The sequence below is a fragment of the Simochromis diagramma genome, unplaced genomic scaffold, assembly GCF_900408965.1.
Source record: "Simochromis diagramma unplaced genomic scaffold, fSimDia1.1 OVJJ01000768.1, whole genome shotgun sequence".
Taxonomy (NCBI): Eukaryota; Metazoa; Chordata; class Actinopteri; order Cichliformes; family Cichlidae; genus Simochromis; species Simochromis diagramma.
Genome location: NW_024387035.1, coordinates 875,635 through 894,532, shown reverse-complemented (window position 1 = coordinate 894,532; position 18,898 = coordinate 875,635). Strand labels below are relative to the sequence as shown.

Below are 18,898 nucleotides of genomic sequence, written 5' to 3'. Positions count from 1 at the left end.
TCGTGAGGTTGATAGTGGCCACTCCGCTACTGCTTTCACTTTAGCCGGACCTGTCTTCACCTGCCCCCCTGCAAAAATGTAACCCAGAAATGACACAGATGGTGAGTGGAATTCACATTTCTCGGCTTTGACAAATAATTTGTTCTCCAACAACCGTTGGAGTACGGCCCGGACATGAACTCTGTGTTCCTTGAGGTCCTTGGAAAAAACCAGGATGTCATCGAGGTAAACGAAGACAAAACGATCCAAAAAATCCCTAAGGACATCATTCACTAGGGTTTGAAAAACTGCAGGCGCATTAGTGAGGCCAAATGGCATGACTAAATACTTGAAATGTCCTAAGTGTGTGTTAAACGCAGTTTTCCACTCATCCCCCTCCCTGATTCTGACTAGGTGATATGCGTTCCTGAGATCCATTTTGGTAAAAATGGTGGCCCCATGGAGGGGCTCAAAAGCGGAGCTGATGAGTGGTAAGGGGTATTTGTTTTTAACTGTGATGTCATTAAGGGGCCGAAAGTCTATGCATGGGCGGAGTGTGCCATCTTTCTTACCCACGAAGAAGAAGCCAGCACCCACGGGGGAAGTTGATGGTCTGATGAGTCCAGCTGCCAGTGAGTGTCTGATGTATTTTTCCATGGCAGCCCGTTCAGGGCGTGACAAGTTGTAGAGGCGGCTGGAAGGTAATGTGGAGCCGGAAAACAAGGTAATGGCACAATCGTAAGGGCGATGGGGTGGTAGGGACAGTGCCTTATCTTTGTTAAAAACTTCTGATATGTCATGATATTCGGGGGGAACTGCAGAGAGGTCAGGGGTGCAGCTCTCCTTGCATGAGGGCTCGGTGGCCCCTGGTGGGGCAGCTGAGACGAGACAGTTGGCGTGACAATATGGGCTCCAACTCACGACCCTCTGTCCCACCCAATCCAGGTGAGGGTTATGATGCCTTAGCCATGGGAAACCTAAAATTATGGCCGTGTCAGGGGATTGTGAGGTGTAAAAGATCAGTGTTTCTCTGTGGTTGCCGGAAGTAATCAAGGCAACCGGTGCGGTGCGATGAGTGATGTAAGAAAAGACTTGATCGTTTAATGCCCTAACTGGGATAGACGGATTTAACTCAAAAAGAGGGATCTGAAGCTGTTCAGCAAATCCCCTGTCAATCAAACTCTGCTTGGCCCCTGAATCAATCAGCGCTGTTGAGACGTGGGCTCCCTGACCGAGTAAGAGTGTCACAGAAAGCAAAAAACGGGGCTTAGCGTTAACCCTGGTACCGCCCACCAGTACCCCCGGACCTACCAGCGGGCGGTCTCTTTTACCTTCTTAGGGCAGGAAGAAATCAAATGCTCACAGGAGCCACAATAAAAGCAAGAGTGTGAACGGCGGCGCCTCTCTCTCTCCTCCACCGTCAGCTGGTAACGCCCAATCTGCATGGGTTGTGCTCAGGCAGAGTATAAACAAGCTGAATGAGAAATACTCAACTTCCACAAAATGACTACTACATAATTCATTCTAAAATTCAGAAGCTATATTTGAATTCTGCACTTATATTCTAATCTCTCTGCGCTTATTTAAACATCTGCGTTTTCAAAAATCTGTGATAACCTTAATTGTTTTAGTAATACATGTCGATTAGCTCTCCATTGTGTAGCCCTTTAAAATACAGCTTATTTCAAACCGTCAATCCTTCCTCTTGGATGCAGGATTATATTCATTGACTGTAGAAAAGCTGAACAGATGTGGAAAAATACCTTATTAACCTTGTTCAACTGACTAAATGCTGCAAGAACATCTTACTTTACTGGCTTGATTAGCAATGATAAGCACTATACGCACATCTTTGACTGCTTTGTCAAGGAGGGAGTGACAAAGCCGTCCTTCGGTGTAACCCGCCCTCAGAAAAGAATCTCCACAAATATTTGCGTACTCATACTCAAGCTTGATATATTACTCACTGTCTCGTGAAGGTGTCTGATGATCAGTGTGTCAACGTTTTAAAATTCTCTCCCAAGTTGTGGATTAAGGTGAGCCTGACTATATCTGGCTGGTACTCCTCAGATAATATCTGATCTTTAGATCATTTATGATGTTTGTGCTTAAATGGTTTTATTTCATATTAAAAACGCTACAGTTACAAGCAAAATAGAGTAGAAAGCATTCTGTTTGTTCAGGCTTATTAAAAGCAGAAGAAAATCCAAATCTCTGGTGTAATGCACACACTGCTTCATTCCTTAAGCTGCAGAACAAAGGAGAGAATAAAAATGCAGACAAGTAGCGTCTGAGCCGATCACGTTCATCTGTAATTCAGACATGTGGATTACAAACTGAGTTACAGGTGAACTGTTAGTTTGTTTCAGTGCTGGGATGATAACCAGTGTTGGGACTAATGCGTTATTAAGTAATGCGTTACAGTAACTACGTTATTATTGTGGTAACGAGCACGGTAACTAGTTATTATGCCAAAACCAGGAACGCGTTACTCGTTACTTCGTGTGGTGGCTATCGCGGAGTTTCCACAGATTCAGTAACATTAGCAAGTGGTGGAGGCCAGCAGGTGGATGAAGGAAAGGGGACGCAGAAGGAAAAGAGACCCGAGGCGGCCGCCGGTCCAAGTGTGAACTGAACTTCAGGTAAGAAGTTATGACCTGCAGTCTCTCTGGGTCAGATATGAACCAAGTTTAGGTGGAGTTTATTTTCGTTATTCTGACTTTTTCCGTACTGCGTGCTAGCTAGCATGACGGAGTTTCTATACAGCTGGGTGGTGCTATGAAGTTAATGATGTTGAACTTTATTTTGTTCATAAGTTATTAGAGTTGCCAACCGTCCCGTCTGGTATTCAGAGAAAATATTACGCGTTTCTTATTGAGGTGAAAAGGAACAGTTTGTCCCGTAATTCAGCTACAATGAAAAAGGCACAAAGCTGGAGTTATTCTGTCTTTGCTGCACAGCTGCCTCTTCTTCTTTCATTCTCCCCCCTCCCTCTCCTGTTTCTACTTCAATCATGAAAACTGATCAATGATCAGCTGATCGGCTCTCTTGTTTATTTATCGCTCACTTTGCGCCGAAAGAGGAAACCAGCGTATGTCGCACTAAACAACAGCAGCACGTTTAAGCTTGATCAGCTATTGTTATTTAATATTAATTTCTAGTATCAGCTGATGTTTGCTGGAGCCACAGCCGTAAAGCTGCTGGTCATGATGTCGGTTTGGATATGTGGTGAGAGGGAAACATGAAGATGAAACCAGGAGATGTCCTTACTGAATCATCAGGGCTGTGATGGAGAAACAGGTTTACCTTTTAGTTAACATGAATGAGTTGAAGGGAAGTTATGAACTGTTTCTGAGAGACAAATAACACCAGGATCCTTTTTTAGGTAGCTGACAGCTGGTAACTGTGCAGGTGCGGATCTAGCAAAGTGTTGCCAGGGGGGCAGGTAGGGCATTAACAGGGAAAGGGGGGCACAAAGAAATACTTTACTTTCTTATTCTCATTTAAAATGTCTCGCTTTAAAAAAATAATTATCTGAATCTTACAACAAACGATTGATAGATTGATGCATATATACCATCAAAACAGTGAACATCACTGTCACAACAGCGTTTGTTTTCATTCAAAGGCTTTATGATTTTTCCTATAATGGTGGGCCGGTCTCTAGTCAACATGCCCAGGACGATTTTTCTGTCCCAGTCCAGCTCTGTATGCAGCTCATCTGCAGTCTGGTGTTACCTACATCTTCCTATTCAGAAGGCAGAATTTCAGAGTTCTGAGTACAATCAAAGCACCACGACTGCAGTTTTTGTGTTGGATGTAAAAGGCGCACATGACACTGTGACGTAGGCTAGAATCATGGCAGCAGTCAATGACGGTCCAGGCGTGGGATTTCTCTCGTGGAAATGTGCACATTATCTTTTCCTTTCTATTGGTAGGTGGCACAGTGCACTGTGGCAAGTAAGCAAGCTAGAAGACTGGCAAAGTTATGGAAGCAACACATTAACAAGAGAATTCTGAGTAAAACCAAAGTTACTTTCCCTAGTAACTAGTTACTTTGAAAGTAACGAGTAACTTGAAGTAACTGAGTTACTTTTGAGAGAAGTAACTAGTAATGTAACTAAGTTACTATTTTAAAGTAACTTACCCAACACTGATGATAACAGATTATGATAACACATGACAGCAGTGCCAAAGACAGATGGAGATTAGCATCATTCATATAAGAACAGGATCCAGATTTTCTCGCACACAGACAGTGAGAGCGACGGTGATCATGACAATCAAAACAAAAGTAGTTTATCGAAGCAGCCACTCAAAGACACGAAGAGAAGAAGAGGTTCATCTTTGCTGTCACTTTCTCACACACAGCAACAGCATCACTTCTGAACTTCATAACTTCTGAACATTGATTTATGTGTCATTAGAAGTGACCGAGATGCAGGAGTTAAACACAACTACAGCACAGAATGATTCCATTCAATTTTTAATTCAGTTTTATCGCCACTTCACATAATAAGATATGATTTACTCGGTGTACTGGGATATGAGAATGTTTTCAAAGCCACTGTATCAGTTAAAGAACCACCTCTGCATTTGCTACCAACTCCTATTAAACAAACAGCTCAATGTCATCACATTAACTAATAGCTGAGTACTCTGCTGTGTGACTGATCTATTTGGAAACGTCTCGTTTTATTTCCAGTGTTCATTTCTGTTGCTTTATCCCACAAGTAGTCAGTAGGTATGCAGATTTTATTCCTCAGACTAACTGTGTGACAGTTCAGTGTAAACTGTTCTTTCAACATCAGGTTTAAACTTCAAAGAGAGACCATCAGTTAAAAGAGGAGATTCAGATTAGAGATCTCTGCTGCCACCTTCTGATGAAAACGCTTTGTTCTCCACGAAAAAGTAAAGTTGTGGCTGTGACTCAGTTCTTCCAGGTGATAAAGTATTTTTCATTTCTTTAATTGGTACTTCTATTTACTAAAGTAAATATTAATAATTCATTTTGGGGTTATGTCATATTTATTATTTGGGAATCTGCTACATTAAACATGGCCAAATATTCAAAATGTGTGTGTGTGTGTGTGTGTGTGTGTGTGTGTGTGTGTGTGTTTGAAATACAGCTCTGACTAGAAGAGCGGAAGTGCAACCCACCCACCTGTCATGGTCCTGGGTTGGTGACCCAGCGCTTTCTAGTTTATTATGATGATGATGATTATTATTGTTTGAGTTCTATGTGTTATATTCGGTCTGCCTTTGAGTCTGCGTCTGTGTCTCTGTCTGTCTATGGTGTCACCCCGTCTGTTTGTGAAGCTGTCTGTTTAGTTCTGTGTCTTGTTTGGTTCCCCGTGTTTGAGTTTCCTGCTTTATTGTGAAGGTCTCTGTCTGATGTGAGTGTGTTCAGTTTACATTTCGCCTGTCCCGTCAGCTCTGATTCCTGTCGAATCTCTATGCCTTGACATTGATCCCCTTGTGCCTTCATCTAGTTTTAGAAGAGACATTTACTGGACCGCACTCTCACGTCCTCTGTACCTACATCACCATCCCTGATAGTCGCAGCTTGGCTCATCACAGGGTGAAGTTATAAGAACGTCTTATTTTACCAAGTCCTCTCTCAGGTTCCTAAATCATTGATGGCATTGAGATAGTTTTTTGAAACAATCTCTTCTTCTGTAATATAAGAACCTCTCCTGCTTTTAATGGTACTTTTCATTTACTTCCTGTTGCATTCTCCTCCCAAATAGATGCTGACAAGCTGACACAGTCACATGGAAGAGGGAAAGAAATCTGACAAAACTGTTTTTTTAATGATTTCAGTGAACCTCATGTCTAACAATGACAGATGAATAAAATAAAGATAAAAGTAACACGTCCTCTTTAGTTTTCTGTGTTACTAATACTCCATTGATCAGATGTGTGGCTGGATGAGGCTCCTAAACATGATGAAATGCCCACAGTGGGAGGCCTTTGTCATCACGTGCTTGAACTCATCATATGTTTGCATTTGCTGAACAGGCAGTGGGACTGTATTACTACATGCTGTAACTGTTGGGTAGCAAACTGCATGAACGCCGTACTGAATATGACAGCTGTGGTTGAACTGCACGGACACTCTGAAGCTTCTCCTCTGGCAGGACAGGAGTGTGGCCTCGTCCTGTGAGCCGCTGTGAGGATGTACTCAGGGAAAGGACAACTGGACTGTCACCGGCCTCAGGCTCTTCACCTTTTTAAAGACAAAGCAGTCGTTTAGACAAAAGATTGGACAGTGTTCACCTGCACAAAGAGAAATTAAATTAAATGTAATTATTGACAAACACTCACAGTGTTTTCTACAGCTGTGGCCAAACATTTAGAGAACAACAAGTGTTGCTCTTCACACAGTTTTAGATCTTTTTGTCAGATGTTTTCTGAAGGATAGAAACTTCTATGTTTCTACAGCATGTGATTGATTATATTTGCTCAGCTCTGAGTTCTAATTGTAGCTGATGAGAAATGACTGAACCATCCTAGTGACAGCTCTGGATCTTAGACTGTAGGATCCACAGGAAGTTTATAATGATGACCCCGAGCTGTTCTGATGGATCTCCACGGACTGCTGACTGTCAGGAAGCTTCAGAGAGGATCAGACAAAAATGAAACAGAGCTGAAGATGAAGCAGATCTACATGTGACTGTTGATGGTTTCAGATGTGGATCTCTGTGCTGTCCACACACAGATGCAGGCTAATATATACAAATAGAACAAGATAAGATACAAATACTATGAATAAATGAGTGGAGACTAAATGTAAGTGTGAGGTAGATGTATGTGCAAAGGATCTATGAGCTTGATATGAAAGATGACCTGATGTGCAAACATTGCTGTTAAAACAGGTCAGCTGTTCAAGAGTCTGATAGCAGTGGGAAGAAGGAGTTGTTGAGTCTGGATGTTCTGGATTTTGAACTTCTGAAGCTTCGTCCTGAGGGTAGAACTGTGAACAGCCGTGTTGGGGGGATGTGGGGTCTTTGAGGATGGAGGCAGCTCTCCTCTGGACTCTGCGATGGTGGATGCTCCGCAGAGGGCAGCGGGGTCCTGATCATCTTCTCTGCAGGCGTTTGGTCCATAGCAGTAGTGCTGCCGTACCATGCAGTGATGCAGCTGGTCAGTGTGCTCTCCACAGTGCAGCTGTAGAAGCTGCTGGGGATCTTGTGAATGAGTTTGTGAGGGATGACTGTATTGAAGGCGGAGCTATAATCAACAAAAAGCACCCTGAGGTCTTTGTTTTCCAGGTGGGAGAGGGAGTAGTGAGGGGCAGCAGCAATGGCGTCTGACGTGGACCTATTGGGCCGGTAGGCAGACTGCAGGGGGTCCAGAGTGTCTGGGATGTTGCTCTGGATGTAGGCCAGCACCACTCTCTCAAAGCACTTTGCAATGATTGGAGTCAGTGCGACTGGTCTGTAGGCGTTTAGTGGCTGGGCTTTTCTTGGGGAGGGGCATGATGGTTGTGGTCTTGAAGCATGTGGGGATAGTGCTCTGTGTTGGAGTCAAATTGTTAAATGTTGTCATTGTGTTACTTAAATTTGTAAGTCTTAGTTCAAGCAGCCTGATCAAAGACAGTCTTGTGTCCTTGCTTTCCGTTAACAGGAACAAGTTTGTAAACCAGCGGGGCCTGTGGAAGCACAGACACAACACTCTGGCTGACGAAAGGTTGAAGATGGAGGTGAGAACGTGGACTAACTCTGAATGCAGAGCTGGCTTGGAGCTGTGGAGACTTACTGAGGAGTAAAGTGGACATGAAGGAGTCACAGAGGGAGCAGGAGGTGAACAGTGATGTTTGTTAGACAGGATCAGACTGAAGAGGGAACATAAGAAGAGTTTCATGCTGGATTTGAACAGAACAGGAAGATAAGCTCCGCCCAGCAGCTGAGTCCTCTCTGCTCACACTGGTGTTGGACTGCAACATCAGGGAGTCTGCTTCCACATCTGGTTTCCACAGCTGGAGGAAGCTGTCCCACGAGCACACCTACGCCCCTCTGTCATTACTGAAGTAGTGATGGTGTTTAGTCAGTGTGAGACTGTTTCACTGGTCCAAGCAGAGATTTACATAAATGAGCTTTTATGAGTTCTTATATTATCTGATCAGGCCGTTTGCTCCTGTTAAAGATAAATGTGCATCGAACTTTGTGGGTATTCATGAGTCTAACAGTTTAAACCTGTGTGTGACGTTGTGTCCTTGAACGGCCCTGACAGACGGCTGTAGTCCATAATATTAATGTTTCCTGCTGACTGAAATAAGCAGCTGAGCTCTGTGAGGGCAGAGCTGCTGCTAACAGGTGAGTCTGTTACCTGGACTGGACTGAGTGAGCTGCTGTGTCACAGCTTTATCAGTGACACACTCAGCATGTGTGTGTGTGATATGTCACAGTGCTTGAAACACACGTGAAAATATATTAAAGGTTGAATCTTTGTTCTTTTGGTTTGTGGAACAAAAATCAGTAACGAAGAAACGCGAGCGTAAAACTTGGTGTAGAAGTGCAACAAACGTAAGCCGGCTCATTTGATGGTGTGACGCTTGAAAAGGATTTGCGCACCTACATCATTATTTACGGTTTAAATTGTGCTGCCTTCAGGTGCACCTGGTAAATTCAGGAATCTCTACTCCAAACCACAGCAGGATGTTTTAAAGGCTTTTCTGGGTTAATGTTGGTTTGTTGGCAGAAACATGTCTGTGATCGCTGTGTTGTTCTTTTTGATGCAGGATTTCATGCAACTCGGTGCTAAAATCATAACAATGAAGTTTAACAGTTCTAGTGCTCATGCGTCAGCTAGCATGCGGTAGCTAGCATGCGGCAGCTAGCATGCAGCCTGTTTCAGTTGCTCCTGCTTTTACTCTTTACTCTAATTTTTTCTTACTTATTTGTCCTTTACTGAGTGTGTTCACATGTTTAAAAGCTTTCTTTTCAAACATGTGGATCGAGAGAGTTTTTGTTCTGCTGTTGCTTTCACTGAGGAATGGGACCGCAGCACAGCAGCTACACACCAGAGATCAGCTGAGCCGCCTGATGCTGCTGTTGCAGATTAACTGGTGTCTCAGGTTAACTGGAGACGGTCAAACAGATGTGTGACAGACTTTAAGGAGCTGCTGCCAACAAACCAGCAAATAAACACTGAATATTTCATGTGTGACATTTGTGAGGTGGCCTTAAACACAGTCCGTCAGTCTTTTTGCTCTTGAACAGTGAAATATTAAAAACTGTCTCGAGTTTATTTGGTGATGTTCTCGTGCACGAGGCGAAAACAGCAAACAAACGTCACAGTAAATCTTTCCAGCTGATGTTAGGCATCCTCCACCTGCTGAATCCACTTCAGCCTCTTCCTGCTCATGTTCCTGTTTAGAGGCACAGTCGGCCTGTAAATGGAGAAAACTGAACACAGGAATATTTGGATTTCCTTCTTTTTCTCTGCTCATGCTCAACTTGTCTGATTCAAGCTGGGAATATTTATTAGAAACAAAGTGAATAATATTATTTTATTATCACGTTGATGCAGCACATGGTTCAGTTAGCTTTGTATAAACACGTGTTAGAAATGTTCTTCAATCAGCTCTTTTTACTCTCATTTCACAGCCAGTACTTTTTACTTTTACTTGAGTAAAGAAGTTGAATTAGTGCTTGGAGTATTTTTAACAGTAGTACTTCTACTTCAGTACACACTGTGTGTACTTTTACCACCTGTGTCTGAGACCTCCTTCAGGGCCCACCTGAAGCTCTCAGTCTGCTGTGGAAAAAGGAAATCCAGGTGAGTTTCTCCTGATCACCTGAGGCCGTCATTACTGTGTGAACCCACACACCACTCCTCACTCCTCCCACCCGCTGCACACAGTCACTGAGTACAGACCGGCTGATTCCTGTAAAGGGAGAGGCAGGAAGAGGCGGAGCAACACCTGAAAAACGTTCAACGTCATTTTGCAGAAGTGACAGTGTGAGAGAGCAGCAGCAGAGCTGCAGTCGAGTCCTGTTTGTCTCTAAAAGAAGATTCACTGGAGTCCATCAGGTTTCTCTCAGCAACAGTGGTGAGTGCAGCTGATCACACTTCCTGCTTCTACACAAATCTTCACTCTGTTCACTTCATCAGGACTCATCACAGTCACACTGGATCCATAGAAATCTGCTCATGTAACCACAGATCCACTGTAGGAGCATCGAGCTGCTGCTTCAGTCTCACTGTGGCTCTGCTCAGGACTGTGGACTCAGGCTGTGCTCTGGACTTCAGACTGACTCCACACTTCTTGTTTAAGATAAGATAAGACTTTATTGATCCCACAACGGGGAAATTTTTGCGTCACCTCAGCTCAGGTACAGATATCAGAAGGATTTACAAATAAGTACAATCAATGAAAAAAAGTAAGATAACACTATATACAATGGTAGCATACACTGTATGTGATTATGGATATAATTGGAAATATGGAAGACATAAACTATATAGCTTGATATAGCTATTTTACCACTACTATTCCTATGTATAGACATGCACACACACACATGTACACACTAAATATACATATGTATACATGTACATACATATATACCTGCACATGTCCGTACACATGAAGGTCCATTATGCATGAAGTGGTGACTGTGGATGTTCACAGTGTCCAGTGACTTATGACATCGTGATTGAGGAGTTATAGAGTCTAACTGCTGTTGGGATGAATGATCTGTGAAAGTGCTCTTTCCTGCAGCGAGGGTGTTTCAGTCTCTGACTAAAGGAGCTGCTCAGCCCACTCACAGACTCATGCAGTGGGTGATGTGGGTTGTTCATGATGGATGTCAGCTTTACTAACATCCTCCTCTCACCAACCACCTCCACAGACTCCAGGGGACATCCCAGCACGGAGCTAGATCTCCGCACCAGTTTGTCAATCCTGCTCCTGTCCCTGTCCGTGCATCCACTCCCCCAGCAGGCCACTGCATAGAAAAGGGCAGATGCTACCACAGTGTCATAGAATGTCCTTAACAGAGTCCTGCAGACTCCGAAGGACCTCAGTCTCCTCAGCAGGTGGAGTCGACTCTGGCCCTTCTCATACAGGATGTCTGTATTTGTAGTCCAGTCCAGTTTATTGTTGAGGTGAACACCCAGGTACTTATAACAGTCCACTATCTCAGTGTCTTTCCCTTGGATGTTCACCGGTGTTGTAGGGGGTGACTTCCTCCTGAAGTCTATGATCATCTCCTTTGTCTTGCCGGCGTTGATTTGGAGTACGTTGGTCTCACACCAGCCAACAAAGTCACTGATGATCCCCCCTGTATTCCTGATCATTCCCGTCTGATATGCATCCAATGATGGCTGTATCATCTGAGAACTTCTGTAGATGGCAATCGTCCAAATTATAACAGAAGTCTGAAGTGTAAAGGCTGAACAGGAAAGGTGAGAGAACCGTGCCCTGTGGTGCCCCCGTGCTGCAGATTACCACCTCAGACACACAGTCATGGAGCCTCACATACTGTGGTCTGTTGGTAAGGTAGTCGATGGTCCATGCAGGCAGCTGTTTGCCTACTCCGGCTCCCTCCAGCTTCCCTCTCAGTAGTGCGGGTTGGATGGTGTTGAAAGCACTGGAGAAGTCAACAAACATGATCCTCACAGTGCTCCCCGCCTACTCTAAGTGAGAGAGGGATCGGTATACCAGGTAGATGACAGCGTCATCCACCCCAATTCCAGAACGGTAGGCGAACTGCAGGGGGTCCAACACTGAGCCCACCAGTGGCCGAAGGTGGTGCAAGATGAGCCTTTCTATGGTCTTCATCAGATGAGAAGTCAAGGCAACAGGCCTGAAGTGGTTGGGCTCCCTGGGGTGTGCGATTTTTGGCACCGGAACCACACAGGAAGTCTTCCACAGTTCAGGAACCATCTCCAGGCTCAGGCTCAGGTTGAAGATGTACAGGACCACCTGACAGAGCTGGTCTGCACAGTCCCTGAGCAGTCTGGAGCAGATTCTATCCGGACCTGCTGCCTTCCTCTTGAGCTGATTTCTCACCTGATCAGCTGTGAAGGAGATGTGAGGCTGGGCTGGAGTGGGGGTGGGGCTGGCTTTGTTGTGGATAGATGTGTGGATAGGGGTGAAGCAGGGTTGTGGTGAGAGGAGAGCTCAGGTGACAATGGCATTGCACCCGGAGGGGGGGGGGCGGCAACTGGAGGGGGGTTAATGGAACCTGGGGGGTGGGAGAGGTGATCAGTGGGCCATTGTCAAATCTGTTATAAAACAGATTCAAGTCGTTAGCCCACCCCCGGCCAGCAGACACTGTGGCTCCTCCATTGTCCTGGAAGTGTCCAGAGATTTTTTTCATGCTCCTCCAGACTTCTCTGATGTTTTTCTGTTGGAGTTGGTTTTCCATCTTCCTCCTGAAGCGCTCCTTGCCTTCTCAGATCTTGTATTTAAGATCCTTTTGGACTTTCTTAAGTTCCTCCTTGTCTCCCGACCAGAAAGCACTCTTCTTCTTGTTCAGCAGGGCCTTCAGTTCTGGGGTGACCCACGGTTTATTGTTTGAGAAACACTGTATCTTCTTGGTAGGCACAGTGTTCTCAACACAGAAATTAATGTAGTCCGTGATGCAGTGAGTGAGGGCGTCGATGTCCTCACCGTGAGGCTTGCAGAGTTCCTGCCAGTCTGTGCATTCAAAACAGTCTCTTAAGGCCTCAGTGCATTCCTCAGACCACACCCTTATCACCTTCTTCGTAGGGGGGGTTCCTCTTCACCATAGGAGTGTAGGTGTGGTGGAGAAGGACCAGGTTGGGGTCTGAGTGGCCAAGCGGGGGGAGGGGTGATGCACTGTAAGCCTGCTTTGTGTTGGCAAACAATAGATCCAGGGTTTTGCTGTCCCTTGCATGGCAGTCAACGTACTGGGAGAAGTTAGGGAGAGTGACAGATAGTGAGGCATGATTGAAGTCCCCAGAAATAATAATGAGGGACTGCGGATGTGCCATCTGTAGCTGAGAGACAGTGGAGTGAATGTAATCACAGGCTGCTGTAGCGTCGGCCGAGGGTGGGATGTAAACAGTCAGCACAATAGCGTGTGAAAATTCCCTGGCCAGGTGGTATGGCCGGACGCTAACTGCCAACAGTTCAATGTCTTTGGTACAGCTCTGTTCCTTCACAGTGATGTGTCCCGGGTTACACCATCTCTCACTGACATACATTGCTAGTCCCCCACCTCTCCTCTTACCACTCTCCATTGCACTCCGGTGCTCTAACCAGTTGAAAGCCATCCAGAGTTATGACAGAGTCCGGTGTGGGGTCCGTGAGCCATGTCTCAGTGAACAGGAGGAGGCTGCTCTGCTTGTACGCCCACTGCAGTCTGGTTAGCACAATTAGCTCTTCCATCTTGTTGGGTAAAGATCTTACATTACCCATGAGAATGGATGGAATGCTTGGTTTGTACCGTCTCCTTCTTTCCTGGTACTTCACTCCAGCCCTGTGTCCCCTCCTCCAACGTTGTAATTCCTTCGGAGTCTTGGGTCGCTCCTCTGGGAGTACTTTCCTGTTGCTCAGTGCTAGCAGCTGCTCCCTACTGTAAACAATGGCTTAGCTTACAGATTCTCCAGAAGTGGTGGTAAAAAGTCCCAAAAAGAGTAGAAGACATGCTACTACTCTCACGAAAATTTGTGGGTCCATGTTGCACAACAAATAAAACACGACCAAGAGTGTCGGGTAAAAAAAAGCTTAAAGCACAAGAAAAAACAGAAAGGAAAGGAAAAAGCTGGGAGCTGAGGAAACAGGCTGCCTACCGTGGCGCCATCTTGGATGTTATTGGGGTGATTTATTCATCACTTCCTGTTCCTATTAGATTGATTCTGGATCTGATTGATCATAAGGATTACAGACGTGAAAACACCTATTTATTCTTTATTGATATAAAGCCTTTGACACTGTAAACCAGCAGATTTTGGTCAGTACTTCAAAAAGTCATTCACACATTTTACAAAGATTATCTGACTTCGTGTATCCTGTAAGAGTCACAAATGTTCCTCAATCATTCAGAAAACAGTCGATGCTGCACTTTATAACTTTGTGTGGAAACATGAATCTCATTATTTAAACAGATGTGTTTGAATCATCCTGATAATCAGGCTTTAAACATGTCAGAGTTCCACACATCAGCTGTGATATTCAAGCTGACCTGGATCAAACATGTCATCAGACACAAACATAGATGATGCTGTTTAATCCCAAAGCTTATTTAAACGAACTGGAGGACAGAATTCCTCCTTAAATGTGATTTTGATCAAATCCACTGGTCTCATTTTCACACACAGGCTTTATCATGGTGGCTTCTTCTCTACTAACATCAATCTTTTATTTGGACAAACAAATATGTGAAACACAAAAATAAATCAATGTTTTCTGAGGATCCAGAATAACATGAATGATGTATCCCAGCGAGTGACTGGAAAAATTCATCTTCTTCCATATCCTGAGTTTGTGAGGAGCTGTGATGTTCCAGTATCTGTGAGAGAAAACAGGACAGTTTTTACTGACGCACAAATGGACCAAATATACAGACACCTCTGAATAAACATGTTCTCATCAATGCCATTAAAATACTGGATCAACAGTTAATAACACATTTCTGAGGTTTGTGATTCATCGTCCTCCTCACTGTCAGCTCTACTGGAACAGTCACTGTTTAATATTAATGGCTCGTTGATCTGGACTTACAATAAGAAGTATTCAGTCACCAACAAGGTCGAAGTTTACTTCACAGTAATTGATGGAAAATATCCAACAAACTGATTTATTCAAGTATACAAATGATCTGGATGAATCTTGGACCTTCTGTAAAACAGAGAAACAATTTCACGTCTTTGTAACGACTGTATTTATCTTCATCCTCAAACGTTGATCCTGTTCATCTGGACGCTGCACTGTACAGCAGACACTACGATGTTAGGTTTGTGTTTGGATGAACCAGTTTGTGTCTGAGTGTGTTGCTGGGTCTCCACCAGTTACTCTGAGAACTGAAGAAGCTTCTCTGATGAAACGTCTTCAAGAAACTCAAAGAAGTCCAGACGCTTTTCTCTCCAAGCTCCTCAGACTACTGACGCTTGTTTCTCTCTTTGTAAAAATGAAATTTAAAGTGAATTTTGAATCAAATGTTTCTCTTCTTTCTCCCTCAGAGTGCAGACATGTCTGCTGCCAGCAATCTGCGATCTGAAGATCAGTTTCTGTGCTCCATCTGTCTGGATGTGTTCACTGATCCAGTTTCTACACCATGTGGACACAACTTCTGTAAAACCTGCATCAGTCAGCACTGGGACATGAATGTCATGTGTCAGTGTCCCATGTGTAAAGAGACTTTCTACACTCGACCTCAGCTGAGGGTCAACACCTTCATCTCTGAGATGGTTGCTCAGTTCAGACGTGAAGCTCAGCAGAAAGCCAGCAGCAGCAGCTCAGAGCAACAAGCTGCCAAACCAGGAGAAGTTCCCTGTGACGTCTGCACTGGAACCAGACTGAAGGCCCTGAAGTCCTGCCTGGTGTGTCAGACCTCCTACTGTCAGACTCACCTGGAGCCTCATCTGACAGTGAAACGTCTGAAAAGACATCAGCTGATTGATGCTGTGGAGAACCTGGAAGGCAGGATGTGCACGAAGCACGATAACCTCCTGGAGCTGTTCTGTAAGACCGACCAGACATGTGTCTGCATGCTCTGCCCTGTTTTAGACCACAAGAACCACGAGTTTGTTCCTCTGAGAGAAGAATATGAAGGAAAGAAGGCAGAGCTGGAGAAGACAGAGGCTGAGATTCAGCAGATGATCCAGAAGAGACGACTGAAGATTCAGGAGATCACAGAGTCGGTGAAGATGAGTAAAGATGCTGCAGACAGACAGAAAGCAGAAGGTGTTCAGGTCTTCACGGCTCTGATGGAGTCTGTTGAGAGACGCCTGAAGGAGCTCATGAAGGAGATCGAAGACAAACAGGAAGCTACAGAGAAACAGGCTGAAGGTCTCATCAAAGATCTGGAACAGGAAATCTCTGAGCTGATGGAGAGAAGCTCTGAGGTGGAGCAGCTCTCACGCTCTGAAGACCACCTTCACCTCCTCCAAAGCTTCTCCTCCCTGAAAGCTGCTCCACCCAGCAAGGACTGGACAGAGGTCAGAGTTCATCCACCATCATATGAGCGGACTGTGGGGAGAGCTGTGGCTCAGCTGGAGGAGACAGTCTGGAAACCCATGAAGAAGAAGCTGTTACAGGCTGAGCTGCAGAGGGTGCAGCAGCATGAGGTGGATGTGACTCTGGATCCTGATACAGCTCATCCTAATCTCGTCCTGTCTGATGATGGAAAACAAGTGTACTGTGGTGATGTGAGGAAGAAACTTCCAGACAACCCAGAGAGATTTTCTAAGTGTCCTTGTGTTTTAGGAGAGCAGAGTTTCTCTTCAGGCAGATTTTACTTTGAGGTTCAGGTTAAAGGAAAGACTAAATGGGATTTAGGAGTGGCCACAGAGTCGATCAACAGGAAGGGAAACATCACACTGAGACCTCAGGATGGTTTCTGGACTGTGTGGCTGAGAAATGGAAATGAGTACATAGCTGGTGCTGGTCCTTCAGTCCCCCTCTGTCTCCATCCTGGTCCTGAGAAGGTGGGGGTGTTTGTGGATTATGAGGAGGGTCTGGTCTCCTTTTATGATGTAGGTGCTGCAGCTCTGATCTACTCCTTTACTGGCTGCTCCTTCACTCACAGACTCCACCCATACTTCAGTCCCTGTAACAATGATGGAGGTAAAAACTCTGCACCTCTGATCATCTGTCCTGTCAATCAAACTGATCAACGACTGATTTTATTGGATGAATGATTGATTTTTCTTGAAGGGAACAAATGAACATATTGAGTGTAAATCCTCTACAGTCTCCATGTTTCTATAGAATCTGATCATCAGGACTCTGATTCACACTTTGATTCTCATGGAGTTTGATTTGAACAGAAGAAAAGTTGAATCAGGAAATGTAAAAGTTGAATCAGGAAATGTTCCCACTGATGGAGACTCGAGCTGAAGAGCAAATATCAGAGAACAAATGTCCAAAAGCTTCATTTACAATAAAGTTTGTTCAATGCTTTGAGTGAATCCAGACTCATGTGTGGCTGTTATACGGAGCATCAGAGTCCAGCTGAGTTATGTTGGATACAAACTGCTTATTTTGGCTCTGTGAGGAGTTTTGTTCACTGAAAACTGATGAGACGGATAATATTCAAAGAACTCTGTAGAGATTCATGCATCCATGTTCTCCACCTGCAGGTGTGGAGGAGAAAGGTGGAGCACAGACTGCTGCATCCTTCCAGTCACATCATTTTGATGATTATATTTGCATGTTGTGATGATTTGGGTTAAAGACAAACAGAGTTGAACGGCTGCAGTCACAGCATGAAGACGAGGCAACGATGCAGCAACAACACAAAGAACAGCTGCAGACAGACACACACACACACACAATATCATTTTATTCTGTCTTTGCACATTGCACTTTATGTCGTCCTGTGTTGATTGTCTGTTACAGTGGGGCAAAAAAGTATTTAGTCAGCTACCGATTGTGCAAGTTCCCCCACCTAAAATGATGACAGAGGTCAGTAATTTGCACCAGAGGTACACTTCAACTGTGAGAGACAGAATGTGAAAAAAAAATCCATGAATCCACATGGTAGGATTTGTAAAGAATTTATTCGTAAATCAGGGTGGAAAGTAAGTATTTGGTCAATAACAAAAATACAACTCAATACTTTGTAACATAACCTTTGTTGGCAATAACAGAGGTCAAACGTTTACTATAGGTCTTTACCAGGTTTGCACACACAGTAGCTGGTATTTTGGCCCATTCCTCCATGCAGATCTTCTCGAGAGCAGTGATGTTTTGGGGCTGTCGCCGAGCAACACGGACTTTCAACTCCCGCCACAGATTTTCTATGGGGTTGAGGTCTGGAGACTGGCTAGGCCACTCCAGGACTTTCAAATGCTTCTTACGGAGCCACTCCTTTGTTGCCCGGGCGGTGTGTTTTGGATCATTGTCATGTTGGAAGACCCAGCCTCGTTTCATCTTCAAAGTTCTCACTGATGGAAGGAGGTTTTGGCTCAAAATCTCACGATACATGGCCCCATTCATTCTGTCCTTAACACGGATCAGTCGTCCTGTCCCCTTGGCAGAAAAAACAGCCCCATAGCATGATGTTTCCACCCCCATGCTTCACAGTAGGTATGGTGTTCTTGGGATGCAACTCAGTATTCTTCTTCCTCCAAACACGACGAGTTGAGTTTATACCAAAAAGTTCTACTTTGGTTTCATCTGACCACATGACATTCTCCCAATCCTCTGCTGTATCATCCATGTGCTCTCTGGCAAACTTCAGACGGGCCTGGACATGCACTGGCTTCAGCAGCGGAACACGTCTGGCACTGCGGGATTTGATTCCCTGCCGTTGTAGTGTGTTACTGATGGTGACCTTTGTTACTTTGGTCCCAGCTCTCTGCAGGTCATTCACCAGGTCCCCCCGTGTGGTTCTGGGATCTTTGCTCACCGTTCTCATGATCATTTTGACCCCACGGGATGAGATCTTGCGTGGAGCCCCAGATCGAGGGAGATTATCAGTGGTCTTGTATGTCTTCCATTTTCTGATGATTGCTCCCACAGTTGATTTTTTCACACCAAGCTGCTTGCCTATTGTAGATTCACTCTTCCCAGTCTGGTGCAGGTCTACAATACTTTTCCTGGTGTCCTTCGAAAGCTCTTTGGTCTTGGCCACGGCGGAGTTTGGAGTCTGACTGTTTGAGGCTGTGGACAGGTGTCTTTTATACAGATGATGAGTTCAAACAGGTGCCATTCATACAGGTAACGAGTGGGGGACAGAAAAGCTTCTTACAGAAGACGTTACAGGTCTGTGAGAGC

At 44.8% G+C, this 18,898-nt stretch overlaps 1 protein-coding gene across 1 annotated transcript; it reads left to right on the top strand.

The window, feature by feature from the left end:
- Positions 1-9,681: 9,681 nt before the first annotated feature.
- LOC120740767 (E3 ubiquitin-protein ligase TRIM21-like) lies at positions 9,682-16,965 on the top strand. Its single transcript, XM_040043243.1, has 2 exons — positions 9,682-10,036; positions 15,139-16,965. The coding sequence occupies exon 2, from the start codon at positions 15,148-15,150 to the stop codon at positions 16,816-16,818; it is 1,671 nt and encodes a 556-aa protein (XP_039899177.1). The 5' UTR covers positions 9,682-10,036; positions 15,139-15,147; the 3' UTR covers positions 16,819-16,965.
- The last annotated feature ends 1,933 nt before the right edge of the window (positions 16,966-18,898 follow it).